The 26755-nt window shown below is 39.7% G+C and overlaps 2 protein-coding genes across 2 annotated transcripts; both read left to right on the plus strand.

The window, feature by feature from the left end:
- The first annotated feature begins 236 nt into the window (after positions 1-236).
- LOC134747424 (uncharacterized) lies at positions 237-3114 on the plus strand. Its single transcript, XM_063682049.1, has 2 exons — positions 237-905; positions 2917-3114. The coding sequence occupies exons 1-2, from the start codon at positions 237-239 to the stop codon at positions 3112-3114; spliced, it is 867 nt and encodes a 288-aa protein (XP_063538119.1).
- Positions 3115-17646: 14532 nt separating this feature from the next.
- LOC134747425 (E3 SUMO-protein ligase ZBED1) lies at positions 17647-26428 on the plus strand. Its single transcript, XM_063682050.1, has 2 exons — positions 17647-19153; positions 26361-26428. Exons 1-2 carry the CDS (start codon positions 17647-17649, stop codon positions 26426-26428), a joined length of 1575 nt encoding a protein of 524 aa, XP_063538120.1.
- The last annotated feature ends 327 nt before the right edge of the window (positions 26429-26755 follow it).

Raw genomic sequence — 26755 nt, forward strand, 5'->3', positions numbered from 1 at the left:
TCAAAGTTTCTTCTTTGCTTACGAATATTTCTATCATGCAGTGTGCTTTGTGTAGTGACGATGTTACTGACGCTATTCGCTGTGGATCTTGCGAAAATAATATAGGATATTGCTGTGCTAACCAAACTGAGCAAGAATACAGAAAACTCAACGCTAGTCGAAAAGCGGCGTGGAAGTGCCTAAAATGCAAAAAGCCTACGGCTACAAGTTCCAAGCCAACAGACCTTGATTCGATTATGGTGAAGCTGAATAAAATGGAGGCTCACCTCTTGTGCCTCCCAGGTCTACGGGATGACGTAAAAGATATTAAATTGGAGCTGTCTGAGGTCAAAAATTCATGTGAAACAAATAGGTCTAATCTGACTGAATGCAATTCGCGATTAGACGAAGTTGAGAAGAAAATACCGGATCTCGAAGCAAATAATGTCAAAATTAACTCACTTAATCAGCAGATAGATCAACTCAAGAGGGAGATCACAAATCGTGACCAATGGCACCGTCTAAACAATATAGAAGTTAAAGGTGTCCCACTCAAGAATAATGAGAACCTCTTCACCATCTTGGAGCGCATTGGCGAGATAGTTGGGTTCCCGATACAAACCACCTGTATTAATTACATATCCCGGATTCCCGTTCACAATTCTAAAGAAAAATCCATTATCGTCAGTTTCGTTAATCGTTATGTTAAAGAGAACTTCATTGCATCGGCGAGACTGAGGAAAACTATATCAACGGAAGAACTCGGATTCAGGGATTGTCACAGTAAGATCTTTGTAAATGATCATCTAACACCGGAGTACAAAATGCTGCTAACGAAAACGAAAACCGAATTAAAATCTATGAACTACAAATATGTGTGGGTGAAATTTGCGAAGATCCACGTGCGCAGGGATGACAACTCGAAAGTTCACGTCATTAACAATGAAAGTGATTTAAACAAATTACTTTAACTTGTATCTTAGTTTACTTCTTGTTTCTATTCCTGTTCGCTACAGTTGTGTTAATCTGTGCTAACAACTATTTTGGCCATGTATGCCAAAGTTTGAGCATCACTGAATGGCCCGGCCCAGCCGGACCAACTATCTATTGTTATCGGGTGCGCGGCTTATCGCTACTCGCATACCAGGTGCGCCGCTCAGGGCACGCTCATTTAATTATATTTGTCTTTGTCCTCCATCGACCTTTTAAGTTATGCTTAATTACTCGCTCTTTCGCACTTACTAGAATCCGCTTATGTCTTCTTACGATTTGTATTTGACGAAAGCGTATATCGGGCTCCGTATTGGCCGCGTTAGGTATCACGCGACATACGCAACTGCGTCTCTCCGACAAGGCGACAAGAGATGTCGCTGTGAGTCTCGTACGGAACAATGCTAGATTTTTATGAAACTTTGTGTACAGTCTTAATCGAAAATATTGACGCGGAATTAGCGGCAAAAGTATGCGATGGCCTTAATGGTTGTTAGAAAGCGTGTAGTTATACCCTTTACATTCTATTGATATATACAGGCAACAGACTCTTACTTTACTCTATGCTACCGCTCTATGACTGTATCCGGTTTGTCTTTCGTTTCCCTTCTTTCGATATATAGCTCCGCATAAGTCGTTTCCAATTATAAAGTGTTTATTTTAATATGTGACAATTTCTAATCTATTTTAATCAATCGTTGACAAGAACGAAATGTAGTGTGATTTATGGTAAATTAAAACTACATATTTGTTAAGCATAAATATGATTTTATTTCCGACGACATAATCACCACAATCCTTCGCTGCACTTCAACGCAGAGCCCTGCGCCTCCATCCTGCACATCAGGTTATGGGCCCAGATGTAAGTGCCGCGAGGAAACTGAAAGTGGAAACCAAAACCTAAGAAAGGTATGTCGGAAACATTAACATTTTGAGGTTATTTATTCACTGCCCTCGTGATTATAACCTCTTATTCGTTTGCTTAACTAACATCACAATAACGTTGTCAAGAATGTCGTCACATAATGAACAAAACGGGCACATTCCAGTCGAGAAACTGGATGGTTTGGGAACCTATTCAAATACCAAACATTTATTTAGGTACATACATAAAATATATCTACAGTATTACTACTAAACTAAATCATAATTCTAAATACAATTACAATGTCAATTATTAAATTAAATGAATAAATTACAAAACAAAAAAAAAACAGTCAACATAAAAGCACAATAACAACTAATAGCTGGTTAGCTGGAAGAAATCCCTTATAGGGATAAGCTCGCCTTTGTACCTAAATTTATATGAATTTCATGTTAACAATTTTTGTTTTGTACAATAAAGTGATTTACTACTAACCCACCCCGGGTCATTCCAGGCGCAAAAGTTCCCAACACGCTCGCTGCGTTTCCGCGTTGAACCGCAATAGATAACCTTTGCACCAGGAACGACCCGGAGCGGGGATACAGACCCCTCTCACGCAAGCGACTCCCGAGCTCCCTAAAGAAGGCCCGTGCCTCCGAGCACCAACACCAGGTGGTCTCCACCGCGAGTGGAACAAACAAATTAGGTAATTACCCAAGCACGCATACTTTTCCCGTTTTCTAAGAGCGGCTATCTCAGCAGCAGCCCCCGCTAAACCTACTGTGCGACTTATGTGCGAAGCAGCAAAAGTGCTGACGCATGTAGCGTCCCAAAGCAAGCACTTACCCTGCTGCCAAGGCACCAACGTCATGCCATCCGGCCTTTTGCCATCGGACCGGCTAAGGCCCGGGGGCTCCAGCGAGCAAGGCACATTTGCCGAGACGAGCGCTCTGCGTATAATGTCGTTTAGAGCGTGATGGCGTGGGAACCTTCCTGCACATCGGCAACAACTCAAAGCGTGGTGACCATTGCTCTCCACCATGGTGCCGCAAATGCATAAATGAGGTATGCACACATCGCAGCCCAAGCGAAGAGCAACAGCCACCCGCAACGAATCGTTGTCGAGGAGGGTGCCTAAATGCGGGGAGGGAAGCGCCTGCAACCACGCTCCCGACTCCGGTCTCGACCCTGCAAGGAGTCTTGCTCGATCCACCCCCGAAGACCGCTCCAACAGGCCATCAAACACTCGCTTCACCCCAACGTCGTCCCACAACCGTTAAAATTCCGGCCTCTCAGGCACAGATTTACCCGGGTTAAGAGCCACCCAGGCCTCCAAAGCATCGGCAGAGTGAGGTATGGCTACCCTATTACCATCTGAAGCCAAAATTTTATTAACCAGGTCCACAACCCCACCCGCCGATGCCAAGAACGCATGAAGGCTCACGTCTCGCGCGCGCCGGAAATATATACACCTATATAATACCTACCTATATAAATATATTGCGACTATTCAAATTGGAAATTTGCCACGAAAATGTTACTTACGCCGGATGGTCAATGGGGCTGTGTGGAAGGTACGGATACCGATGCGACCCACGAAAGCCGCGCCTTAGCAAAGATATGCTTAACGATTAAGCCCGCGTTGTACCAGTACGTGCGAAATGCCACGTCGGCAAAAGATGCCTGGACGAAGCTTGCCGATGCCTTCGAGTCCAAAGGGCTATACAGGAAAGTGCTCTTGTTACGTCAACTGCATAAAATTGAATACAGCCAGTACAGCAGCATGTCGGAGTATGTCGAGGCGGTTATGCGGCTCGTTCAACAGCTCGCCGATATAGGCAAGAAGATAGACGATGATGTGGTAGCGGAAATCCTGTTGAGTGGTCTACCACAGGAATTTGACAACCTGGTGTCGGGCCTGGAAACCGCCTGTCTTGCAAGCACACTAACGGTGGAGCTCGTGCGTGCCAGATTGCTGCAAGAAGAATACAGGAGAAATGCGAGTGACCAGGAGGGAGTGAAGGCCTACCTAGGAAACAAAAAGAAGAAATCATCGCCTATGTTTTGCCAGTTCTGCAAAAGGAGCGGACACACTATCAAGCGTTGCTTTAAACGCAAGAAGGAGCTGAAGAACAATGAAGAGAACCACACTATGTTTGCATCAGCCATGGTGTGCAGCGGCAGCAGCAGCCATGACTTTGTGGTAGAATCGGGTGCATCTCAGCATATGATTGCTGATAAGGAGCTACTAGAAGAACTAGAGGTAAAAATTCTACTATTTATATAGCTAATGGTAATAAGTTACATAGCAATTGTACTGGTAGGGTCTCTTTGTGCTCCAATATTAGCTTATCAAACGTTCTCCATGTGCCTGACCTCTCCAGCAATTTACTGTCCGTTAGTCAAATCACTGACAAGGGTTATACTGTCATTTTTAATAGGGATCATTGTAAAGTCTTTGATGATGTTAAAGTCACTGGCAATCAAGTCTTAGTTGCTTTTAAGGAAAACGGGATTTGCAGAGGCATGAAGAAGAAAGTATCTTTGCACAGTACGGGTAGTATAGTACCCATAAACCCTACGAGTACTGCCCCAAGAGCAGGATTCCGCCACTGTGGCTAATTCAGCAGGTGCAGCGAGTAAGTAGGAAATTTCTGGAGGCAGCATTTGTAGGGGTATTGGAGTATATTTTTTTATTGTTTCTTATTATTATTTTTTATAATGTTATGAGAGAATAAAATTTGATATGTGAATGATTGTTTATTTCTTGTTTAATACCACGATATTTGATAAGGAGAGTATTTTAGGGATAATTTGAGTATGGTAAATTATTTCCTAGTAACAGTAGGTAGAGTCAGAAATGATGATATCCGCAGTAGAACTAGGGTCACCGACATAGCTCGCAGAATTGCAAACCTTAAGTGGCAGTGGGCGGGGCACATTGCTCGCAGAACTGATGGCCGGTGGGGCCGGAAGCAGGGACCGGCCCGCTATCCCTTATCGGGGTTTTATAAGGGTATTGCATAAGGCTTAACTCACCATACCCTTTGCCAGACAAAACCCTTTGTTTTGGTTTTAAAAACCCTTATATAAAGCTACCACATTTGAGTAATCGGTAGCCCAAATACCCTTACAAAACCCTTATCATCCGCTCATCAACACCTTGCATATTGCTTATAAGGGTTAGCCTTATAAAGGGCTTCCCTTTTAGCATATAAGCGTGCTAATTTAAGTCGTCTACCTTGTTCATAAAGCACACATTACTTCGAATCCGAGCGATCGTCGGCGGCGACGGCGGCGTTCTTTGACTAGGCAAGTATTTTCTTTCCTTTTCATACACTACCGTAGATATATACTAATCCTGTCTCTTTCACGCAAAGGGAAACCTTTATAAAAAGCGCTTAAAGATAAGGGTAACCCTTATTAAGAGCTAGCCTTATTTTTGGTTAGCTTTTCGGTAAGGGTTAGTCAAAGGTAAGGGTATGAATGGGCTTGCAGCTCAAAAGGGAAAGTCTTTCAATGTGTTAGCCGTGTTTAAGTGTCGCCCATTGAAAGGGTTTTATCGCGGAAAGGGTTGTCCGGTCCCTGGCCGGAAGGTTCTGGAGTGGCGTCCGCGTACCGGAAGAAGAACTGCCGGTAGGCCTCCAACGAGATGGAGCGACGACCTGGTGAAGGTCGCGGGAATTCGGTCCTTGCGAGCGGCACAGGATCGGTCGGAGTGGCGAGCCTTGGGGGAGGCCTATGTCCAGCAGTGGACGTCTATCGGCTGACATGATGATGATGATGATGAACAGTAGGTTTGACCTAATAATATTATAAATTAAAATATTAAAATATCTAATTATGTAGTTTATAGATTGAAGACTTATGGCTGGGTCATACAGGTGACCCAACCTAACATAACCTTTAATTAATTTTTGGTTAAATTTTGATATTAAGTAAAGGATTTATTAAAGATAAGCAAAAGAAAAGATGTTTACTAACATGTATGTAAATATATAATAATAATAATAATAATAACAGTTCTCGATATTAAAGTTCTATCAAGTTTATTGTGTTATCCATCCACTGCGTACGATCCACGTTACCTTTAATAGGTTATACGGCTCAGCCATGGAAATTATTGGATCGGCAACCTGGAAGAGAAGACAAACTGGACGACGTGGAAATATATAGGTAAAATATGTATATTACTACGTAGCACCGCAGACGCAACGGACGTTTTGGAGGGCAAACTGAAAAAACCAGAAGCTCTTGCAGACGGAGCGGGTGACGCAGCAGCGGTTGCAAGGAACAGTGCGGCATTGGCAAGGTACACCAAGGCAAATTGTGCCGCTCTCCTCATTCGGACGCCGCAAATTGCAGAAGATAATGCGATTTGAGACAGCGTATGAAGTCTGGCAGGAGTTACATCGCTTATTCGATGGTCAGACGGAGGACAGGAAGGTCGTACCATTTATGCATGGAATTTTTTATTTTTAAACGAAAAACGAAACCAATCCGTTGACGTTTCCTCACACATGTCGAAACTGAAGAATATATGAAACAATTTAAATGTTGAGATTTCTAAAGTACACTCGTGGGTGCAACGAAATCGGACCACCCCAGCATTTTTAACATTTTTTCAATTTCTGTAATAACTAAAAGCTCGATCATGATAATTTAAATACCACGTGGTAGTTTTAATTTTCTGCCCTATCAAATGACGTCAATATTCAGGGGTGGGGATGGATATTGTGCAAAATATGGGCCTGGAAGTCACCCCCCTCCAACTGCCTCATTAACGCATGCACTAATTGACCACTTATCATTAGGTATAAAACCAGTCATTATTTATGCATTTATGCATTGTTTATGCATCATTCGTGATTGATACGTCTCCCTGGATACAACTCTCATCGACTGAACCTGGAAAAACTGAGGTTCCGCAACGATCAGACGTTCTCCAGAAGACCCGGAACTGGCAGAACTTGCATTACTTCTGAGAGAGGTGACCGTTTCATTGTTGTTACCTCGCTACGAAATCGTCGACTGAATGCTGTTCAGCTTCAGTAGAAGCTCCTAGAGACCAGGAATGTGTCTATCAGTCGATGGACAGTTAGAAGACGACTCAAAGAGAAGGAGTTTACAGCCCACAGAGCTGCAAATGGCCCAAAACTCACCCCTATACACCGTGGAGCACGACGCGTCTTCGCTCGCGAACATGAAGAATGGACCCTTCAGCAATGGAGTCCCGTACTTTCACCGACGAGTGCAGGATAACTTTGTTTGGCAATGACAGACGGGCTCGAGTCTACCGAAGGCCTGGGGAGCGGTTCTCTCAATGCAGCATGTCATGGAGTGGACAGCCCGAAGTCCTGACCTAAATCCGATCGAGCACATTTGGAACGAGCTGAAAAGAAGAATCCGGGCCAGAAATCCCAGAGGAGGCAATACACGGTATTAAAATGCTGAAAATTGTTTTAATTTTTCCTTAATTTCCTTAGAATCACTTTTGCCCAGCCCAACCCATTATGCATAAGTTATACTCCAGTACGCATTTTTAGGGCGGCAACGTTCTTAGCCCTGAAAGTCTGAAAGTATTGGCAGCAAACTTGTGAAAAGCACATCAATTTATAGAGGAAAAGCCAACCTTTCATTAGGATTAGGGTAATATGTCACAGTAACGCTTACAGTTTCTACAGAAATTGAAAAAATGTTAAAAAAGCTGGGGTGGTCCGGTTTCTTTGCACCCGAGTGTAGATGGAACAGGCCAACTCCCAGATCTGTTACTAATATGCAAGATATTAGAGACTCTTGACGAAAGATTCTTTGCGTTCAAATCCAGCTGGTTACTGTATGGACGTTTACAACGTTACAGTCTATATGGATTAAAAGAAAGCCCAAAATGCTGGAACGAAAGACTGAACAACTTTATCATATGTGATATAGGACTAAAACGGTCTCAACATGATTTTTGCTTGTACTACAATAACAAAGTTTTGATGTTAGTATTTGTTGACGACATATTAATAACAGGAGAAGAGGAAGAGATAAAGAGAGTAAAGATTGAATTTTTTAAAGAATTCCAGGCTAAAGATTTAGGCCCTATGAATAAATTTCTTGGAATAGAAATAAGTAGATCAGATGAAGGAATGAAGATTGCCTAAAGCAAAGAAGTGAAAAAATTGCTTGATAAATTTAAAATGACAGAATGTAATGGAGTTAAAACACCGATAGAAAAAGATTCCCAAATTAGAACGACCAAAGATGTCAATAATGTGATAGACGTCCCCTACAGGGAGATAATAGGAAGCCTTATGTTTTTGGCAACAGTAACTAGACCAGACATCAGTTATGCTGTGTCATATTTAAGCCAATTTCTGGATAAACCAGACATACAATGTTGGAAACAAGCTAAGAGAATCCTAAGATACCTAAAAGATTTCGGGCTGACTTATACAAAGAATAATAATAATATAGAAGCATACTCAGATGCAGACTGGGCAGGCCAGAAAAATGGTAGGAAAAGCACAAGTGGAAGTGTAATCATGTACAATGGCAATGTTATCGGATGGGACTCGAGAAAACAGCACTGTGTCTCCTTGTCAACGGCAGAGGCAGAGTACGTTGCGCTGGCCACCACATGCACTGAGGTAATAAATATAAAAGGACTAGCGAAGGACTTCGGTAAGTGCTTAACCCCCACCATTTACGTAGACAACATGGGAGCCATCGCCATGTCAAATAGCTATGAAAATAGCAAACGTGCAAAGCACATAGATATTAAATTTCATTTCGTCAGACTTAGTGAAGAACAAAACCATAACATTGTATCATGGAGACTCATACAATAATTCTGCTGATATGTTGACAAAAGTACTGTCAGCTCAGCAGAGTTATTTGCTCACAATAGAGCCCTACTTAACATTTATTAATGTAAGAGTTGTTAGTTTAAAAAATATGTACGATTATAAATGTTTTAACTCTTGCCACATTTATAATCGAGGAGGAGTGTTAAGTTATTATTTTGTACTGGCAAGAATTTACTCTTACTCTATGTTTACTTTTTGGTTTTACTCTGAAAAAATAAACTGTCATGTAAAAACGCTAATCGCATTTCTTATTTATTATTTTATTAATAAATACAATCTACCTCAGTGTATAAACCCAAGAGTTACTTCTGAAGAATACCGATAGAACTATCGAGAACTTGACAACTCAACTGTGCTCATATGAGAAAGCTCTGGAGAACAAAGAAGGGACTACTAGTCAAGAGACGCTAGTAATTCAACAAGCCCAAGAGTCGAAAAAGAAGAAAGATGTGAAGCTCAAATGCCAGTTGTTCACAAATGGGACATAGAGAAGAGAGGAACTGCAAAAAATGGATAAAGAATGGAAAATCACCAAAGCAAAGCAGCTCAGCACCAGCCTCATCGTCTAAGCAAGTATAAAGCATGACGCTAATGGCAGTCAATGCCTGTTCAAAGGCAGCAGACCAAGATAGAGGGAATTGGTATATTGACAATGGAGCAACGATGCACATAACCATTAGAAGAGACATATTTCAAGAGTTCGAGCCATTTGATTCTGATGACCAATCTGTGAAGACGGCAGACGGAACAATGAATCCTGCAGTTGGGAAAGGCATTGTCTTGGTGCAATCAATCGTAGGCAACAAGAAGGAAAACATAAGATTGAAAGATGTCTGGCTTGTACCAACGCTGATAAAAATCTATTCTCGACTTTGGCAGCTCAAGACAACGCGCGGAACAGCTTATTCACTCCTACCGCGACAAGTTGTAAGCTAGATGTTCACCTTAAGCTCAGCTAAAGTCTCCTTGGCTTGAAGTTGTAGTCCACTCATTAAACAGATTTCATCAGACGCGGGATTCGAAGCTAGCCTAAAATACTCCATCAGGTCGCCGCTAAGTCTTTTCAGAGATGCTTCCAATTAACTGTAGGTAATTTGAGCCTGCACTAAGTTTTCTGTATTTACGATACAGTACCTCTACCATGAGTGCCGTAAATGACAGTCGATAGTGAGAATGTTAAAGAAAATGTATGGAGTAACTGTACAGTGCCTCTACTACCATGGTACCATGAGTCACAAACGTTTTTACGTTAGTTTTCGATACATGCCTAACTTCACACCTAAAACGACTTTCTAACTATATAACGAAAACTGAGCCAGAATTATTCTAGGTAAATACTTTACGCGAATAAACGTGACAGATGTCACGTGTAATTAATAAATAACTACATTGAGTGTACAGTTCAGTGGAATTAAACCGCCTTATAGTAAAAGTTTTGTTCCTCCACGAAAACAACCCCACTGTACCATAAATGGATACGACGGGAAATACAAGGTGATATAGTGCGACGCATTCGAGGGCGGCTTTTGGGACGCAGGCAGGCGCGAGAGGTTGGCGCTGGCCCAGGAGAAGTTGGAGAAGAAGGAATGTGAGTGGAGTGAATTTTAAATGGGTATGATTAACAAAAGTGTATTTTTATCTGTGCGGAATGCGGAAACGGTTCTTAACTATACCAAAGATAGATATAACTCCGTAATCGATGGATACAGTCTAAGGAAAAAACGTGCCTCGAAAATCACGAAAATTTGATTCTCGATCAGATGGCGCCACTAGTTTTGGCCTACACTCGTATAGAGGGCGTTGACTGTTTCGTTTGTTATTTATAATTTTAACGCATACCAGTGAAAGAACATGGGTCAAAATCATATAAAAATAATTAATGCAAATAAAAAAATCATTTATCCATATTTAAATACATTTTATCGTATTTTTATTAATATTTATTTTTAGTTTTAAAGTGTGTCGACAGATGGCAGTGAATCTACTGGGGTTACAAAATTTACTAAGACAGTACCGCTCTAGTATAAGTTACTCTATGACTATACATATTAATTTAGTCATATAATATGAAAATAGAACTTAATAATGTGTTAGACAAGTTAGAAAAACTACTAATAGATTTACGTAAACCCGAACCGAACGTCGTTTGCAAAAAAATCGGGGTGCCAAAATAAAAGAAGCGAAAGAAATCTATTTCAGCTATGTAAAATTAATCGAGTCAGTCAACCTCAAGCAGTGGTACTCATGTAACTACGGAACAATTTTCCGACTACATACTAGATGTTATATGCGATAAAATCGATAAGATACACGACATTCTTTTCCGAAAACGAGTTCGAATGGTGTATATTTTGTAGAACTATGAACCGTTGTGTTATAGGCAAAACACCAAAACGGTAGCCAGTGACTCCACGTATCTGAACGTTCGTCACAATAAATTCGTAAAAATGCAGCAAGATGTTTATGCATATTTTCTATAGATCCGAGAGATTGATGATGGTAACCGGTCGAAAATATTTAAGTTTACATACCTCGTTGGATGTTGTAACGATGCACGTTACTATTATCGATTAGGATTAGGTTAATATTAAATTAGCGTTAAAATAATGTATTTCAATACATAATGCGGGCGACTGTACTCTCTGCGAAACAAAGACGTTAGCAGTTTTGTCTCGAGAGCATGCATATATAGCCGCGGCTGAGCGCTCCCCACCCACTGCCCCGATCGTCAAGAGGAACGGACTGCGCCGGCTGCGTTCACGCGCCTTGCGCCGTGACTTCACACGCGCCGGACGGGTCCAGTGTTCTTTCTCTCGCTCGAGTAATCATATACTTACTCAGTTTCAATATAATTCATTCTAAAATGTTTTTAAATATATAGAACAATACGTTTAACGTTCCATCTTGCACCACAAGTATATAAAGGGTAAGTGTTGAAACGTTATTAAATTTAAGAATGTTCTTGCTTATAATGCTAAATGCGCATTAAATAGTGTTAATTATGTTTTATCTCATGCTTAGAGTTATGCATTGTATATTATTTGCCGAGTTATCGCTTATAAAACGCTACGGTGTGACGGTAAAGTACCGTTACAATATGGCTGCCCATAAATTTGGCCTAACTTTCTATTCCATTTAAACACCTTGTAACCTTAATTTTCCGCTTAACAGAGATTAGTATTCTATTATATTTGTGTGGGATTATTTTAGGCCTCTTAATAAAAACCAAAGTAACACTTGACTTGTTTTATTTAAATGAGAAATACTAATTTTAAAGAATATTTAACACTAGGCACGTTCGCTCGCTCACCATTCAAATCGTTCTCCCCGTCCCTTTCGCACCTCTTGTCATCCTTCTCTCTCCCTTACGTTCCGTTTCACGCTATCCTCTTACGTTCCATTCCTACATTCTCGGCTGTCCTGCGCATCATTATCTGCCCTCAGATATACTTCACACGTTCATTCATTTACGCATCATTCATTCAACATCATAATATATAGTACATGGTAAGTATCTTAACTTTATTTTACATCTGCTTTGTACCATGCTCTCATATAAAAAGTTACAATTAATTTAAGCACATCTGCTGTAAATTACACATCTAAGGAACTTGAGCATCTTAATATGGCACATTAAACATTTACTGAAATATAGGAAATCTAGAAAACACTGTTAATATTTTTAACTCTCATGGTACATTTTAAACATATTGATAACAGCTGACAGCATAAGTAACATAGAAACATTTTACAACTTTTGAACATTTTAGCTGCCTTTAAACAAAGTTAACATAGCAAAATATGCATCTTAACTTAACATTTAGGAACCAAGAATTTCTTACATGAGATCAAGTCTATATGCAGAAGGTCCGTCTTTTATACTAAAAATAACATTTGCCAATCGAGGAACAAGAGAAAAAGGGCTAGACTACCTGTATCACTCGCAGTCCTCCTCAGGCCATCTTTTCATGAAGTCTGCAGACGTGGCTGTCTTACAGCTTCTCCCCATCATATCGGTCATTGCGCTTCACCTTGGTTACCTTATACGGTCCGAGGAACTTTGGCTTGAGCTTAAGGCCCGGCCCGAACTGGGTCCTCTTTATCGCGACAACATTGCCTACCTCGTACTTGGAGCTCTGTTTCCTCTTTTTATTAAAAGTTTTCTTATTTTCTTCTTGAATTTTCTGAATCTGTTCCTGTGCTTTCTGTCTTAGAATTTATCTTTCTTCATCAAACTGGGATATGGTTTCCTGATGTAGTAGGTTCAATATCTCTACATCCTCCTTGCACTTCATCTTAGTGCCAGTCAACCGCTGGAATGACGAGGTATCTATACTTCTTTGGTAAGTACTGTTTATAGCTCTCTGTACTTGCCCGACATGCTTGTACCAAGTAGCCTGGTCCTCTATGCATAGCTTCGTTAGCCATTGGGATCATAATGCGGTGAGTACGTTCGACTTGACCATTCGCCCTTGCTAGGCCAGTAGTAATCGTCACGTGCTAGATTCCTTCATCTCCACAGTACTTCTGGAATGCTCCACTAGTAAACGCCGTACCTCTATCTGTGATTATACGTGTGGGGTTACCAAACGTCTGCTGCTGTAGCTGCAACTTACTAATTACTTCTGCGCTAGATGTTGACTTCGTCGGGTAGAGCCACACGAACTTAGTGAATGCATCCACGACTGTAAGTATTTGATTGTAGAGCTTCTTCGATTCTGTCAACGGTCCTATGTGGTCCAGGTGCAAAGTATGCAGTGGAGTACCTTCTTTAGCAATAGGATTCAGAAATCCTTCTTGCTTCCCTTCTTTCCTTGTTGCTAATAAGCATGGTATGCAGCCTGTAACTACCTCTTCTATTTTTCTATCCATGTTTCTTATGTAGTAATCTTTGCTTATAGCTTCCTTCATCTTTCTCATAGCAAAATGACCATTACTATGCACCTTCTTGATTACTTCTTTCTCCATTACCTTAGGCACCACCAGTTGCCGTTGGTCTCCTTTGTATAGAATGTCATTTTCTAAATAAAAGTCATTGTAATGTCCATCTTTCAAAATCAGCTGTTTAATGGCATTGAGCTCTTCATCTCTTTCCTGAGCTTGACCAATCTTCTCATGTAGGCTTACTACTGTGGCCACATATGTATTCCTGCTAAGCGCATCTGCATGCGGCATCTTGGCACCAGCTCGATGTGTCGCTTCGAACGTGAACCTCAACAAAATAGCAGGTAAGTGTATGCCTTAAACAGTTTTAATTGTTATACTGGCAGCACTGACAGAATATTAAAAGGTTTAACAAATCTTTGACAGTAGGAGGTAGAAGACTTTTTTCCCAACGGAACAATGTTCGCGTGGGCGGGAAGTAAGTTGTGAAGAAAGAAAGAAGACCTGCGGGTTTTAAATGGTGAGTGTTAGAAATATAGTATCATCATTATTTGTACTAGAGAGATGAAGGGATATCCAAGAATGAAGAATGAGAATTAGAACAGAAACAGCCAAGAATAAGTCAAATGGTTGTGAGTGGACAGGGTCGGGCTATAAGGGGAGTTGTGGAGGCCCGCGGCGGAGAAAGAATCTCCGCCAAACAATCAGAATAGAAACTAGAATAGAATGTAAATTGTATTAAAATCTAGATCAGAATATAAATCTAGAAATCACTTCATCTCTCACTCTTTAGTATTATGTGGTATATTTTCAGATGTATCTTGTCGTTATGTCTTGTTAGAACTCAGGCACGGTTTGATATTAGGGTAATAGAGAAGATTACTCTAGTTGCCAGCCTTGCATAGATATAGACGTCACGACACGATGCTCTATCTCATAGTCATATTGGTCCAGTAGTAACACCCATCTTGCCACTTTCCGTGTCAAAGTAAGCTCAAAAGCTTGACAATCTGTCACAATCTTAAAATGTATACCGAATAGATAGTGGTGGAACTTCCTCACACTTTCCACTATCGCTAGAGCTTCGAGTTCATAGCTAGAATATCGACTCTCTGCTTCACTTGTGCGTCTACTTCTATAGTATACAGGGTGCAGTTCTCCATCTTCATTGGTCTGTAAAAGTATACCTGCCAGCGCCTGGCTTCATGCATCTGTGTGAAGTTCGGTATGAAGCTTCGGGTTGAAAATCTTGAGAACTGGCTCACTCATCAACTATGTTTTAAAATATTGAATGCTTCTTGCTGCTCAGGACCAAAAATAAACTTTGCATCTTTTTTCATCAAATCTGTTAAGGGTCTCGCTATCTGTGCATAGTCCCTTATATACTTTCTGAAATATGAGGTTAATCCAACAAAGCTTTGAAACTGCTTGACATTCATAGGCTCGGGGTATCGCGCTACTGCTTCAACCTTCTCTGGACTTGGCTGTATTTGACCTTCTTTAACCAGATGGCCTAGGTACTCAATCTCTCGGCAATCTCGGCATAACAGCTTGGCCTTCTTCCAGTTAATTTCAAGTCCATACTCCGCAGCAACCTCCAACACCCGTCGCAGCCTAATCAGTGCATCTTGCTCCGTCTGGGCTGGAATTATAATGTCATCTATGAATACCATCATAACACCTTCTTGCATCAACTCTTTAAATATAGTGGTAATGAACCTCATGAAATACTTCAGACTGACTGATAACCCAAAAGGGGATCTCAGGAACTCCCATTGGCCGTGGTGGGCCACAAATGAAGTATAAGGCACAGACTCCTTACTAATTTTCAAATGGAACGACCCATTTTTAAGATCTAACACACTGAACACCTTAGCATCTCTCAACTTGTCAATTAAGTCCTCAATCAGTGGCAGGGGAATTCATCTTTAACCATCTTCTTATTCAGCAATCTATAATCAACACATATTCTGGTTGAACCATCTTTCTTCTTGACAAGGACTAGCGGGCTACTATATTCGGAATAACGCACCTGAATAATTCCTTTTTGCATCCACTCGTTAACCTGTTCTTCCACAATGCCCTGCTCCGCCATGGAGAGCCTTCTGGGACGCTGCGCCACTGGAATGTCATCTTTAAGAATGATCTTCAGTTCGATCGGCGCCTCCCTAGTCTGCACCGGTTTGTATTCGACGTTCGACCAGACGCTCGACCTCTTCCTTAACCGTACCATCGCGTACGTGATCTGAAACAGTGAATACCTCACACACACAATCCACATGCGCCAGCCACCCCTCATCCTCTAATGGCAAGAACTTTACGGAACCTCTGCACATAGCCATAGTCACAGTGTCAAGAAATTCCCGACCTACAATACATTTATATGGCATACAGTCATTAGGTACAACGTGAAATATAATGCCGCAATAGCGCGTCTCGTCTAGCGATAGGCGAGTCGAGTTGTCTGATTCGAATGATTCGAATCACATTACAGGCGAGTCAATTCGAATCAAGTCTCCGTGCAATTCGAATCAACTCGACGTAGCGATTTCCACGCGCGAACAACGAACATTTGTTATCCGATCCGGTGAGTCGGCGATGCCGTTCGAATCGCCTTCTCGCCGAGCCGGGCCCGCTAGATGCGATTCGGATCGAATCAATTCACAAATGAAAACTTACCTACTTGCCTTACACTTACAACTGGCCAGCGTTAAGTGACTCCTCTGATCATATACATATTATGAAACGAGGTGTCAAACAACACTGGCTAGTTGCTCACAGACGAGAGAATTTTTTTGTGAATTAATAGCGTACTATCTGTCGTCGTCGCCCCGTCGCTCTCGCTCCTAAGTCCTACTAATGGGAGTGATAGTGATGGCGATAGGATAGGTACACGAATTTTGAAAATACTTGACTATAGTCGGAGAGTCCGAGTAAGGCGATTCTCTCATCTCATCCGTTATGCATTATTATACGTTTTTATGCAAATAAATGAATACATCGAAAAAAAAAAACATTTAAATATCACTGCAATGGTTTACATTGGTGAAAAGATTTTGTTTGTTTGGACACTTTCTTTACTATGGCATAAACAAAAAAATATTTTCTAGGAATAAGAAATGCATCAATAACAAGAAACATTTTAAAAACGAAATAAAATATGGCCCAAAATGAAGAATTTCCTTTTTATCGTTTCTATTTTGATTCGTTTCTTATTACGGGGAAAAATAATGAAGAATTCATCAAAATGAACAAAAATGACATGTAAACTTTTCTCCGCGGATCACCATTGCACACATATTTTAATTTCAATATATACTTTTTGAGACACAAATAAGAATCTCTATCTATATATTAACCACATGGAGCTACAATTTCTCAGTCCACACGTTATCTAACATACTTACTACACATAACATACGTAATCTTAGATTGAATCAATTAAGAGGTGAAGGTACGTAAAAATTAGTTATCGTTTCTTAGACTATGTCCTTGACCTTGTTAGGTCTGGCGATGTCCTTGAGTTAGACGAAAAAATATTGTTTATAAACAAACTCTTGATGACCGGCGAATGGGGAATGGAATCACTGGGATCTCTCTAGGTTATCTATGGTTTTTCTTTGACACTAGTTGAGTTTCGCGCGCTTTCTCATTGCGTTTTCAACTTTTCATTGTGTGTATATCAAGTTTTATTTTGAGTTTTGTATCCTTTAAAATGCCACCCGGTAATAGAAAAAGTGTAGTGTGGGAGTTTTTAAAAAAAAGTGACGATGGGGCTAAATTTATTTGTAACTTGTGTTCATCTCAGTACAAAAATGCCGGAAGCAGTACAACTAATTTGATGAACCATCTTAAAAAGAAGCATATGGTCCAGTACGCAGAAATGGCCGGCATAAGTCGCTGTAACGAAATTCAAGCACCGGCATCAACAGCCGCCGCGGGCGTTGTGCGGCTGTCGCTCCCGCGGGCGTTGCAGATGTTAGAGTTGTCAACGAGCACTTGCCGCAGACGCCGCATACCGGAGACCGGAACGAAAACTTAGCGCAGCCACCGCCGGCGAAACGTCCGCGACAAATGCGTTTAACAGCTCCAACAAAAATTAACCAGAAAGCTGGCGATGAAGCCCTTCTAGATTTAATTGTTATAGACATGCAGCCTCTACAAATTGTTGAAAACGAGGGTTTCATCGCATACACTAAAAAGTTAAATCCTGACTACATCTTGCCTTCCCGAAAAAAATTAACGAAAATGTTGGAGGATAGGTACAACTTATGCAGTGTGGAGGTTAAGGCGAAGTTGGAAGGAGTAAAAGATATCGCCCTGACGACAGATATTTGGAGTTCGGATGGACAGAATGCTTTTATTAGTACAACTGCGCATTTTGTTAAGGACGCGAGTTTGCACTCGTTGGTCATATCCACAACCGAGTTGTCAGAACAGCACACTGCTATAAATATTGCCAATGCTTTGCGCGCCATAATGACCGAATGGCAAATTTATGATAAAGTAGTCACTATAGTAACAGATAACGCTTCAAATATGAAAAAAGCCGTCCAAGACTACCTCCAGAAAAGGAACCATTTTTGTGTTGCCCACACTTTAAATCTAGCCGTAAAAGACTGTATAAATAAAGACAACGATCAACCTCAAAGTGCACATTTAAAAAATGAAGAAGTACTGCAAGTTATCACTAAAAGTCGCACAATAGTTACTCACTTTAAACAAAGTATAAAGTCTTCCAATTCACTTAGAGAAATGCAGAGCCAGATGAACTTGGACATAATCAAATTAAAGCAGGATGTACAAACCCGTTGGAATTCAACGTTTTATATGTTCGAAAGACTTTTGAAAGTAAAAGTGCCTTTGTCCGCGACATTGTCTATTTTAGACTCCCCTCCACCCAACTTGGACGCAGCCCAGTGGCAAATCCTAGAAGACTCTGTAACCATTTTGCAGCCCTTCGAAAAGATAACAGCTGTGCTGTCTGCGGAATCATATCCTACCTTATCTTGCATAATACCATTAGTACGAGGGCTGCAAAACTCGCTAAACAAAAGGACCCCGATAACCGAAGCCGGCAAGCACTTACAACGGGCTTTAGAGGTGGTAGATAAACGATTAAGTGTTTACGAATCCAACAGAACTGCGGCAAAAGCCACCCTCCTCGACCCGCGCTTCAAGAAGAAGGCATTCGGCCTAGATAACATGGCTGAAAATGAAGTTAAGTACGTAACGGAGGAATTGGCGTACTACATTACCCGCGAACCAAACTACGTCCTAACTGAGCCGCCAGTAGCAAACACTAGTGCCACCAATGTACCACCATTAAGCAACGCCGACGAGATCTGGGAGGACTTTGACAGAAAGTTAACCGAGAGCGTTATGCAGCAAACCCCGATCTCGTCGGCAACAACTTTGCTGAAACAATATTTAGACTTGCCGTATCTGGACAGGAAACAAGATCCTCTGCAATTTTGGGCAGAGCGGCAGCAACTTTTTCCAAGCCTCTGTCAGATGGCGTTTAAATATTTGTGCATACCAGCTTTCTCTGTGCCATCTGAGAGACTTTTTTCTAAAGCCGGTTTCCTTACAAACCAAAGAAGAAACCGGCTTAAGCCGAAAAAAGTGGACCAAATATTATTTTTAAATTCATATTGCTCAAAAAAAGACACCTGTAATATTATTGTAGTATTTGGTAGGTATAGTTCTGTTGTTCCTTGATATTTAACGTCAGTAGCTATTATTATTATTATACACTTTTATTTAGCTTCCGTCCTCTTCTCGTCCGTCTCAACTCAACGAGTAGCTTGATATTCTTGATAGACATACAAAAGAGACGAAGTATAGTCAGCAATAAAAGACTGTATAAAAAAATACTGTAGGTACTTGTTGAGTCATTAAAGGCATTTATTACTTATAAGGTAAATAATAAGGTGGTGAGAGTAACTTATTGAATTCATAGATTTATTACATAGGATTTGTTTTTTTCAAGGTTTGTCCCTAATATTAAGTATAAAATATAGTTACATATACTCGTATATTAAATATTTATTTCGGAACTAACTACCTTTGTTTTCTTTCGAAATCGAAATTTCGTTATAGAGAGGCAAATAGAGGAATCATTTCTTTTAATCATCGCGAAGGTAGGCTGTCAGTGTAAGTACATATAAAAAAATATACGAACAACTTTTCTTACTTGTTATATTATGCTAAGCCAAAATTAAACCTTAAGTCAATGTCCCAAAGCTTCCATTCAGGTATAATATTGTCTTCGGTTACCGCGATAGTTACTCATGAAATAAAACGATGAAAACGGATTATATTGCGTATATTGAAATTATAGTACGGAAACGTCGGGATGTATTATAATTTCAATATACGCGATATAATCCGTTTTCATAGTTTTATTCCATTCAGGTACTTTATCTGAAATCTACTGTACCATATGACCAAAGATAAATATAACTCCGTAATAGATGGATACAGTCTAAGGAAAAAACGTGCCTCGAAAATCAAGAAAATTTGATTCTCGTTCAGAGGGCGCTACTAGTTTTGGCCTACAGTCGTATAGATGGCGTTGACGGTTTCGTTTGTTATTTAACAATTTTAACGCATATCAGTGAAAGAACATGGGTCAAAATCATAAAAATAATTATTGCAAATAAAAAAAATCATTTATCTATATTTAAATACATTTTATCGTATTTTTATAAATCTTCATTTTTAGTTTTAAAGTGTGTCGACAGATGGCAGTGAATTTACTGGGGTTTCAAAATTTACTATAACCAAAGATAGATATAACTCCGTAATAGATGGATACAGTCTAAGGAAAAAACGTGCCTCTAAAATCACGAAAATTTGATTCTCGATCAGATGGCGCCACTAGTTTTGGCCTACTCTCGTATAGAGGGCGTTGACGGTTTGGTTTGTTATTTATAATTTTAACGCATATCGATGAAAGAACATGGGTCAAAATCGTATAAAAATAATTAATGCAAATAAAAAAATCATATCCATATTTAAATACATTTTAACGTATTTTATAAATCTTCATTTTTAGTTTTAAAGTATGTCGATAGATGGCAGTGAATTTACAGTGGTTACAAAATTTACTATAACAGTACCGCTCTATCTTATTATATCCTCTTTGCTATAACAGTACCGCTCTAGTATAAGTTACTCTATGATATGACTCGCCGTCTCGATTCGAGTTTGCTCATTGCCCAAGCCCGGCTATCCAAAATTAAACCTTAAGTCAATATATAAAACCTTCCTTTTACTTAATCTGATATCTCTGTACCACTTGACTCGCCGTTACAACTCGAGTTAGCGGGCCTCATCCGTGCACGTTGGACCCGGTTGCCGTGTCGCTAAAGACGCGAATCACGATCCTTCGAACCTACGGCCGCCAACCAAACATTTTCGTCGAGTCGAATCAACTCGAGTTTCAACTCGAATCAGCAGACGAATCAATTCGAATCATTCGAATTGGAAAAAAGTGGACTCGTCCCATCGCTAGTCTCGTCGATAATCATATTCGCGTAGAACTTGCCGTAAGGAAATACATCTTTCATTCCGAGTCCGGTAAACACAGGCATCACCGCACAATTTCACCTTAAGTTCGTCGAATGAGTCCTTATTTATCAAATTAAATTCACTACCCGAGTCGATTAACGCCTGTATTTCCACTCCAATTTCAATTGTCAATTTTAGTTGCAATGTTTTACATCATGCCGGTAGCTGTCAACACTGTCATCCGCCATAATGATTTGTTGAAATTTCGTTTGGATTAAATTGTACTGTAATATTTGTTACAATAAAAAATAGTTAATAATGTGACATGTGACATACATAATGATGATAATTTAGTATAATTTCATAATGACATAATAATATAATATAAGTATGTACCTATTTAATGATATACTTCGTAATGAAACATTTGATAGAATTGTATAATAACAGAAAGATGAATATGTAGAATTATATTAGTGTATAATCACATGAAATAATTACTAACAACACTATTAGCGCGTAAGGTTTATCTGTAAGTGCTGATATGTATAATAATAATAAACGAATAATATTGACGTCTGTCTCCTCATTGGCCAGAATTCCAAACATGGCCGACTGCCCTCAGAATAATGACTAAAGCATAGAAGTCGGGCAAAAATGCTTCGCAAATATGTATACCCGTACTTTACTTCCTTACGAATTAGATAATGTGCCGAAAAGAGATGCATATATGCTTGTTATTTCTCATTTACCTACGGTGTCATAAGTTTGATAATTTGTTAGGGATGTAACTGTGTCGACTTTTTATATCGATAAATATGCATAAGTTTATGTGCCGTGTAAAAGAATAATCACGAAATTGGCAAATTGATAATAGTCTGGCTAATGAAAGTTAAACCTGAAAAAACGCGGCAATTTCAAGAAATCTGTAGCAGGCGGCTCGTTGAAATGAAATGAAATGAAATGAAATGCGATGAATACAAGGATTGCAAAATTTTTATACTTTTTATAATATTCATGTTCTAAAAATCATTAAAAAGTATAAAAATTATGCAATCCTTGGAATCAAAGAGCCGCCTGATATGAGGATTAATGCATGTACCTAATATAGCTTTTATCTCATTTGCAGTCTACCACTCAGAACCGTCTAACTATACCTCTCGTTTTTTTATCATTAAAAAGAAGGCAAGCGATCTTAACGTGTCGTTTTATCGTAAAACACTTTGAAAATAAGTCACAACAAATATATTATACGATCATTTACATACTTTTGCTTTCATAAGTAAAATATTGCTATATTTATAAAAAACTTGTCAATAAAAAGACACGTGGAAATGGTTTACCGTTTTTTCTAATGCTAAAAGACTAAGTATAGTTTCTAGTCATGTACAGTCAGCTGCAGAGAAAAGGCACCCCCCCCCCCTGCATACAAAATTCTGTAAATTAGTATGGACGTGGGGTACCTTTTCTCTGCAGCTGACTGTACCAAATAGGAAATGAAAAAAAAAAAACGTTCGTGTAATATATTTTTTTTATTTAATAATAGGGAATATTACGCGAAACTCGGCGTAGGTGGCGCCACTATCACAATCTGAGGGTCTATCGCGAAACAAGAAAATCGAACTTTCGTTATCTAACATCTCCGTCACTCTTGCGTATTCGAGCGATAAAGAGGCAGCTAGATAACGAAATTTCGGATTAGAGTCTTCCCCTGAAAACTTGTCAAAAACCTGTTAAAGGTACAGTATGAATAAGTTACTCTACGGTGCACTAAAAAAGCTAGTGCTGCACTCTGGTGGCAGAACATTGCAGTAATATCCCCTAATCCTCGTCCTTTGGAAATCTGAAATAAAAAGTTGAGTTTTGTGACCAACAATATTAATAAAAGGAACATTCATCAATGATCATTAATGTCTTTTTCATTAGGGTTCCGTACCCAAAGGGTAAAAACGGGACCCTATTACTAATACTTCGTTTCGTTCGTTTATTACTTATTATTTTTTTATTAAATGTATAATTTTGGTGCAATAAAGAATATTTACTTACTTACTTCGCTGTCCGTCTGTCTGTCACCAGGCTGTATCTCATGAACCGTGATAGCTAGACAGTTGAAATTTTCACAGATGATGTATTTCTGTTGCCGCTATAACAACAAATACTAAAAAGTACGGTCCCCTTGGTGCGCGCGTCCGACCCGCACTTGACCGGTTTTTAGTATTAAACTATAGTCTGGCAAACACAATCTGTCAGTAAGTAAGAACAAAGAAAACTATAGGTACAGTCGAAGGCAAAAATATCGATCCAGACACATGGCTTATAAATATGTGAACACGATTTTATTGTCTGAGCGTACACATATTTTTGAGACTTTGGGAATGTATATATATTTATGCCCTTGACTGTACTCATCAATTAAACTGAGACAGTCCTGGGCCAAACTATAAGAAAGCTGTAAAGGTCGATAGGTTATTGATCTGAGGTGACATCACTATGCCAAAAATATAACCTTTCATACTTAGCAGAAAAGTTCGAAAATATATGCAAAAATCTATATAGACTTGAATGCAAGTAATAATTACATAAACAACATATCGATTTCTATGTTTAGGGTCAGGTCCTATAAATTAATTTCTTCAAAATTGAACAAAACTCACTGATTAAAGGTTATCGGTTCGTGCGTATTTTCCTATCTTCCTGTATGCGATTTACAGCCCTCGATCACACAAGACATTATCACAAAGGGAACTTCAAACCATTACAAATAAAAACTCAGCACGTTTTCCAACAATCTTTCAGGAATAGCAACAATATAATTAAAATAAACCAAGATGACCGCTGAAATTCCCGAAATATTTCAACTAAAATAATACGACTATGTCAAGTTGTTACAGTTGACACCTACCTGTGAAATAACGAACATATATTTTATTTGGCTGGATTATATTATAGAACCACATAGGACCATTTGACATTTCCCTCAGTTCATCTTATGACAATACTGAAAAAACGAAAGAACTTGCGGATTGTTGTCTCACTCACTCATAGACAAAAAGTAATAGCGTGTTGTGAATACGATATCTTTTACCAAGCTTTTATTTTTGCCCGGCTTCTTTGCTTTAGTCATTATTCTGAGCGACTGCCGACGAATATCCATCGCCGCAGGCTGCTTTACCGACGGAGATGCTTGCTGTCTCGCTTTCTCACCCGCGCCGCTTATGCGAGACTGCTTTACCGACGGATCCACGCCGCCAGTAGACATGTGTAAGTAATGCTCGTAATATCACAAATGAGATATCTCTCGAACGCGTAATATGCCATTACGTATCGCACGGAAAAATCAACCATTACTTCATGTATCACTCATCACGCGAGCCGAACGCCCCGCGCCGATGCGCGCGTAAGTGTAAGGCCTGAGTGGACGCTCGTGGCGGGGCGTGCAGCGGGGCGGGCGAGCGTGAGATATAGCGTTCAGGGACTGGCCTCAGTGCACGCTAACCGCTCGTGGGAATCGGACGCATCCACGATGACGTCGATGTCAGACGACTATCTCGATTTCTTTTTAGAAGAGAATTTATGGCTTAAAATGCGTTGTTTTTCTACAAAAAATGGTCCCAGTGTCGTAGTGAAGCAAAGAAGACTGTTTGGAGAGTTTGCCACGTTATACGAAACTTTAAGGTCTAATGAAGGCAAATTCCGTGAATACACAAGAATGACTGTGACCACATTTGACCAGGGACCGGCCCGCTATCCCTTATCGGGGTTTTATAAGGGTATTGCATAAGGCTTAACTCACCATACCCTTTGCCAGACGAAACCCTTTGTTTTGCTTTTAAAAACCCTTATATAAAGATACCACATTTGAGTAATCGGTAGCCCAAATACCCTTACAAAACCCTTATCATCCGCTCACCAACACCTTGCATATTGCTTATAAGGGTTAGCCTTATAAAGGGCTTTACTTTTAGCATATAAGCGTGCTAATTTAAGTCGTCTACCTTGTTCATAAAGCACACATTACTTCGAATCCGGGCGATCGTCGGCGGCGACGGCGGCGTTCTTTGACTAGGCACGTATTTTCTTTCCTTTTACCGTAGATATATACTAATCCTGTCTCTTTCACGCAAAGGGAAACCTTTATAAAAAGCGCTTAAAGATAAGGGTAACCCTTATTAAAAGCTAGCCTTATTTTTGATAAGCTTTTCAGTAAGGGTTAGTCAAAGGTAAGGGTATGAATGGGCTTGCAGTTCAAAAGGGAAAGTCTTTCAATGTGTTAGCCGTGTTTAAGTGTCGCCCATTGAAAGGGTTTTATCGCGGAAAGGGTTGTCCGGTCCCTGCATTTGACTACATATTGAATAGAATTGAGCCAATATTGAAACTACGTGGTACCAACTTTCATGCTGCAGATTCTATCACTCCAGCACAAAAATTAATTGTAACTGAGGTAAGTTAGTTAATAATAAATCGACTTCATGTTAGTATTAAGACTTTATTTATTAATAAGAAAGAGACTATGTGAACAAAACTATATTTCTACTTATCGACACTAGTATTTTGAGTAATTTCATCTGAATTCTGAGTATAGTAACCACGATTAGATGCACTTGAATTAGGAAAGTTATAATAACTATACTGCGAAGCATGTTCATTTTTAGTAAGGGTTTCGAGTAGCCAGTTATTAATTTTTCCACGGAATCTTAATTTTTGCAAGTCATTTAATTTCTTCATAGATGGTAGTATGCTTTGTAGAAATAAAAAATCCTCGTCGTTTTTAATTTTTTCATTTTCTTGACTATCTCTCATTCGCGTCTCTATTAAAGCTATTTTTTTCTTTTCTATCTCCAATATATCATTATTGATGTCTATTTTACGTTTTTTGGCTGACGACGACATTTGGGAATCGTTCGTTTGTACCGGCACAGGATCACCAGATCCCGGTGGCGAAGGTACTGTTCTAACCATGTCCGAATCACTTTGCCTATCCTCCGACTCAACCATATTCGATTCAAATTGCCTGTTTCCATCTTCATTTTCATTTGTGTCTAAATTACCTGTAGCTTTGGAAGGCAGCACTTCATCTTTTGTAAATGCCATTATATTAAAATATTGCCATGGCGACTCCCAAGATCTCGCTTCTGCTCCAGATCGGAGAATTGGTTGCTTCTTTAGTTCTTTTCTGTATTGGTCCTTTAAAGCTTTCCACCGTTTCTTCAGAGCACTTTCTGTAATGTACAATAGATTGTAATAAAACATTCCTGTACTTTGTTTTATTTCAGATTCCTCGCAACGGGAAACTCTTTTCGATCACTGGCTTTTAGTTTTCGAATGGGAAAAACAACAGTAGCAGACGTTGTCTATGCAACATGCTTAGCCATATGGACAGAGCTAGTTAATGTTCATATGAAAAAACCGACACAAGAAGATTTAAAAGCGATAGCGAGTGATTATTACAGACTCTGGCAGTTTCCAATGTGTATAGGTTCAATGGACGGCAAGCATTGCAGAGTAAAATGTCCAGCCAAGTCAGGATCTTCATATTATAATTACAAGAATTACTTTTCTATAATACTGCAAGCAGTCGCTGATGCAAATAAAAAATTTATCGCCTTAGAAGTAGGAGGAAAAGGCAAGCAAAGCGATGGGGGCACGTTTCACTATTCAACTTTAAATA

The sequence above is a fragment of the Cydia strobilella genome, chromosome 14 (assembly GCF_947568885.1).
Source record: "Cydia strobilella chromosome 14, ilCydStro3.1, whole genome shotgun sequence".
Lineage (NCBI taxonomy): Eukaryota > Metazoa > Arthropoda > Insecta > Lepidoptera > Tortricidae > Cydia > Cydia strobilella.

Coding starts and splice junctions, on each gene's coding strand:
- LOC134747424 (XM_063682049.1), top strand. CDS start 237: ATGGTGAAGCTGAATAAAATGGAGGCTCACCTCTTGTGCCTCCCAGGT. Junction 906..2,916: donor GCAGGGATGACAACTCGAAA/GTTCACGTCATT, acceptor CACACATCGCAG/CCCAAGCGAAGAGCAACAGC.
- LOC134747425 (XM_063682050.1), top strand. CDS start 17,647: ATGCGTTTAACAGCTCCAACAAAAATTAACCAGAAAGCTGGCGATGAA. Junction 19,154..26,360: donor GAGACTTTTTTCTAAAGCCG/GTTTCCTTACAA, acceptor GTTTTATTTCAG/ATTCCTCGCAACGGGAAACT.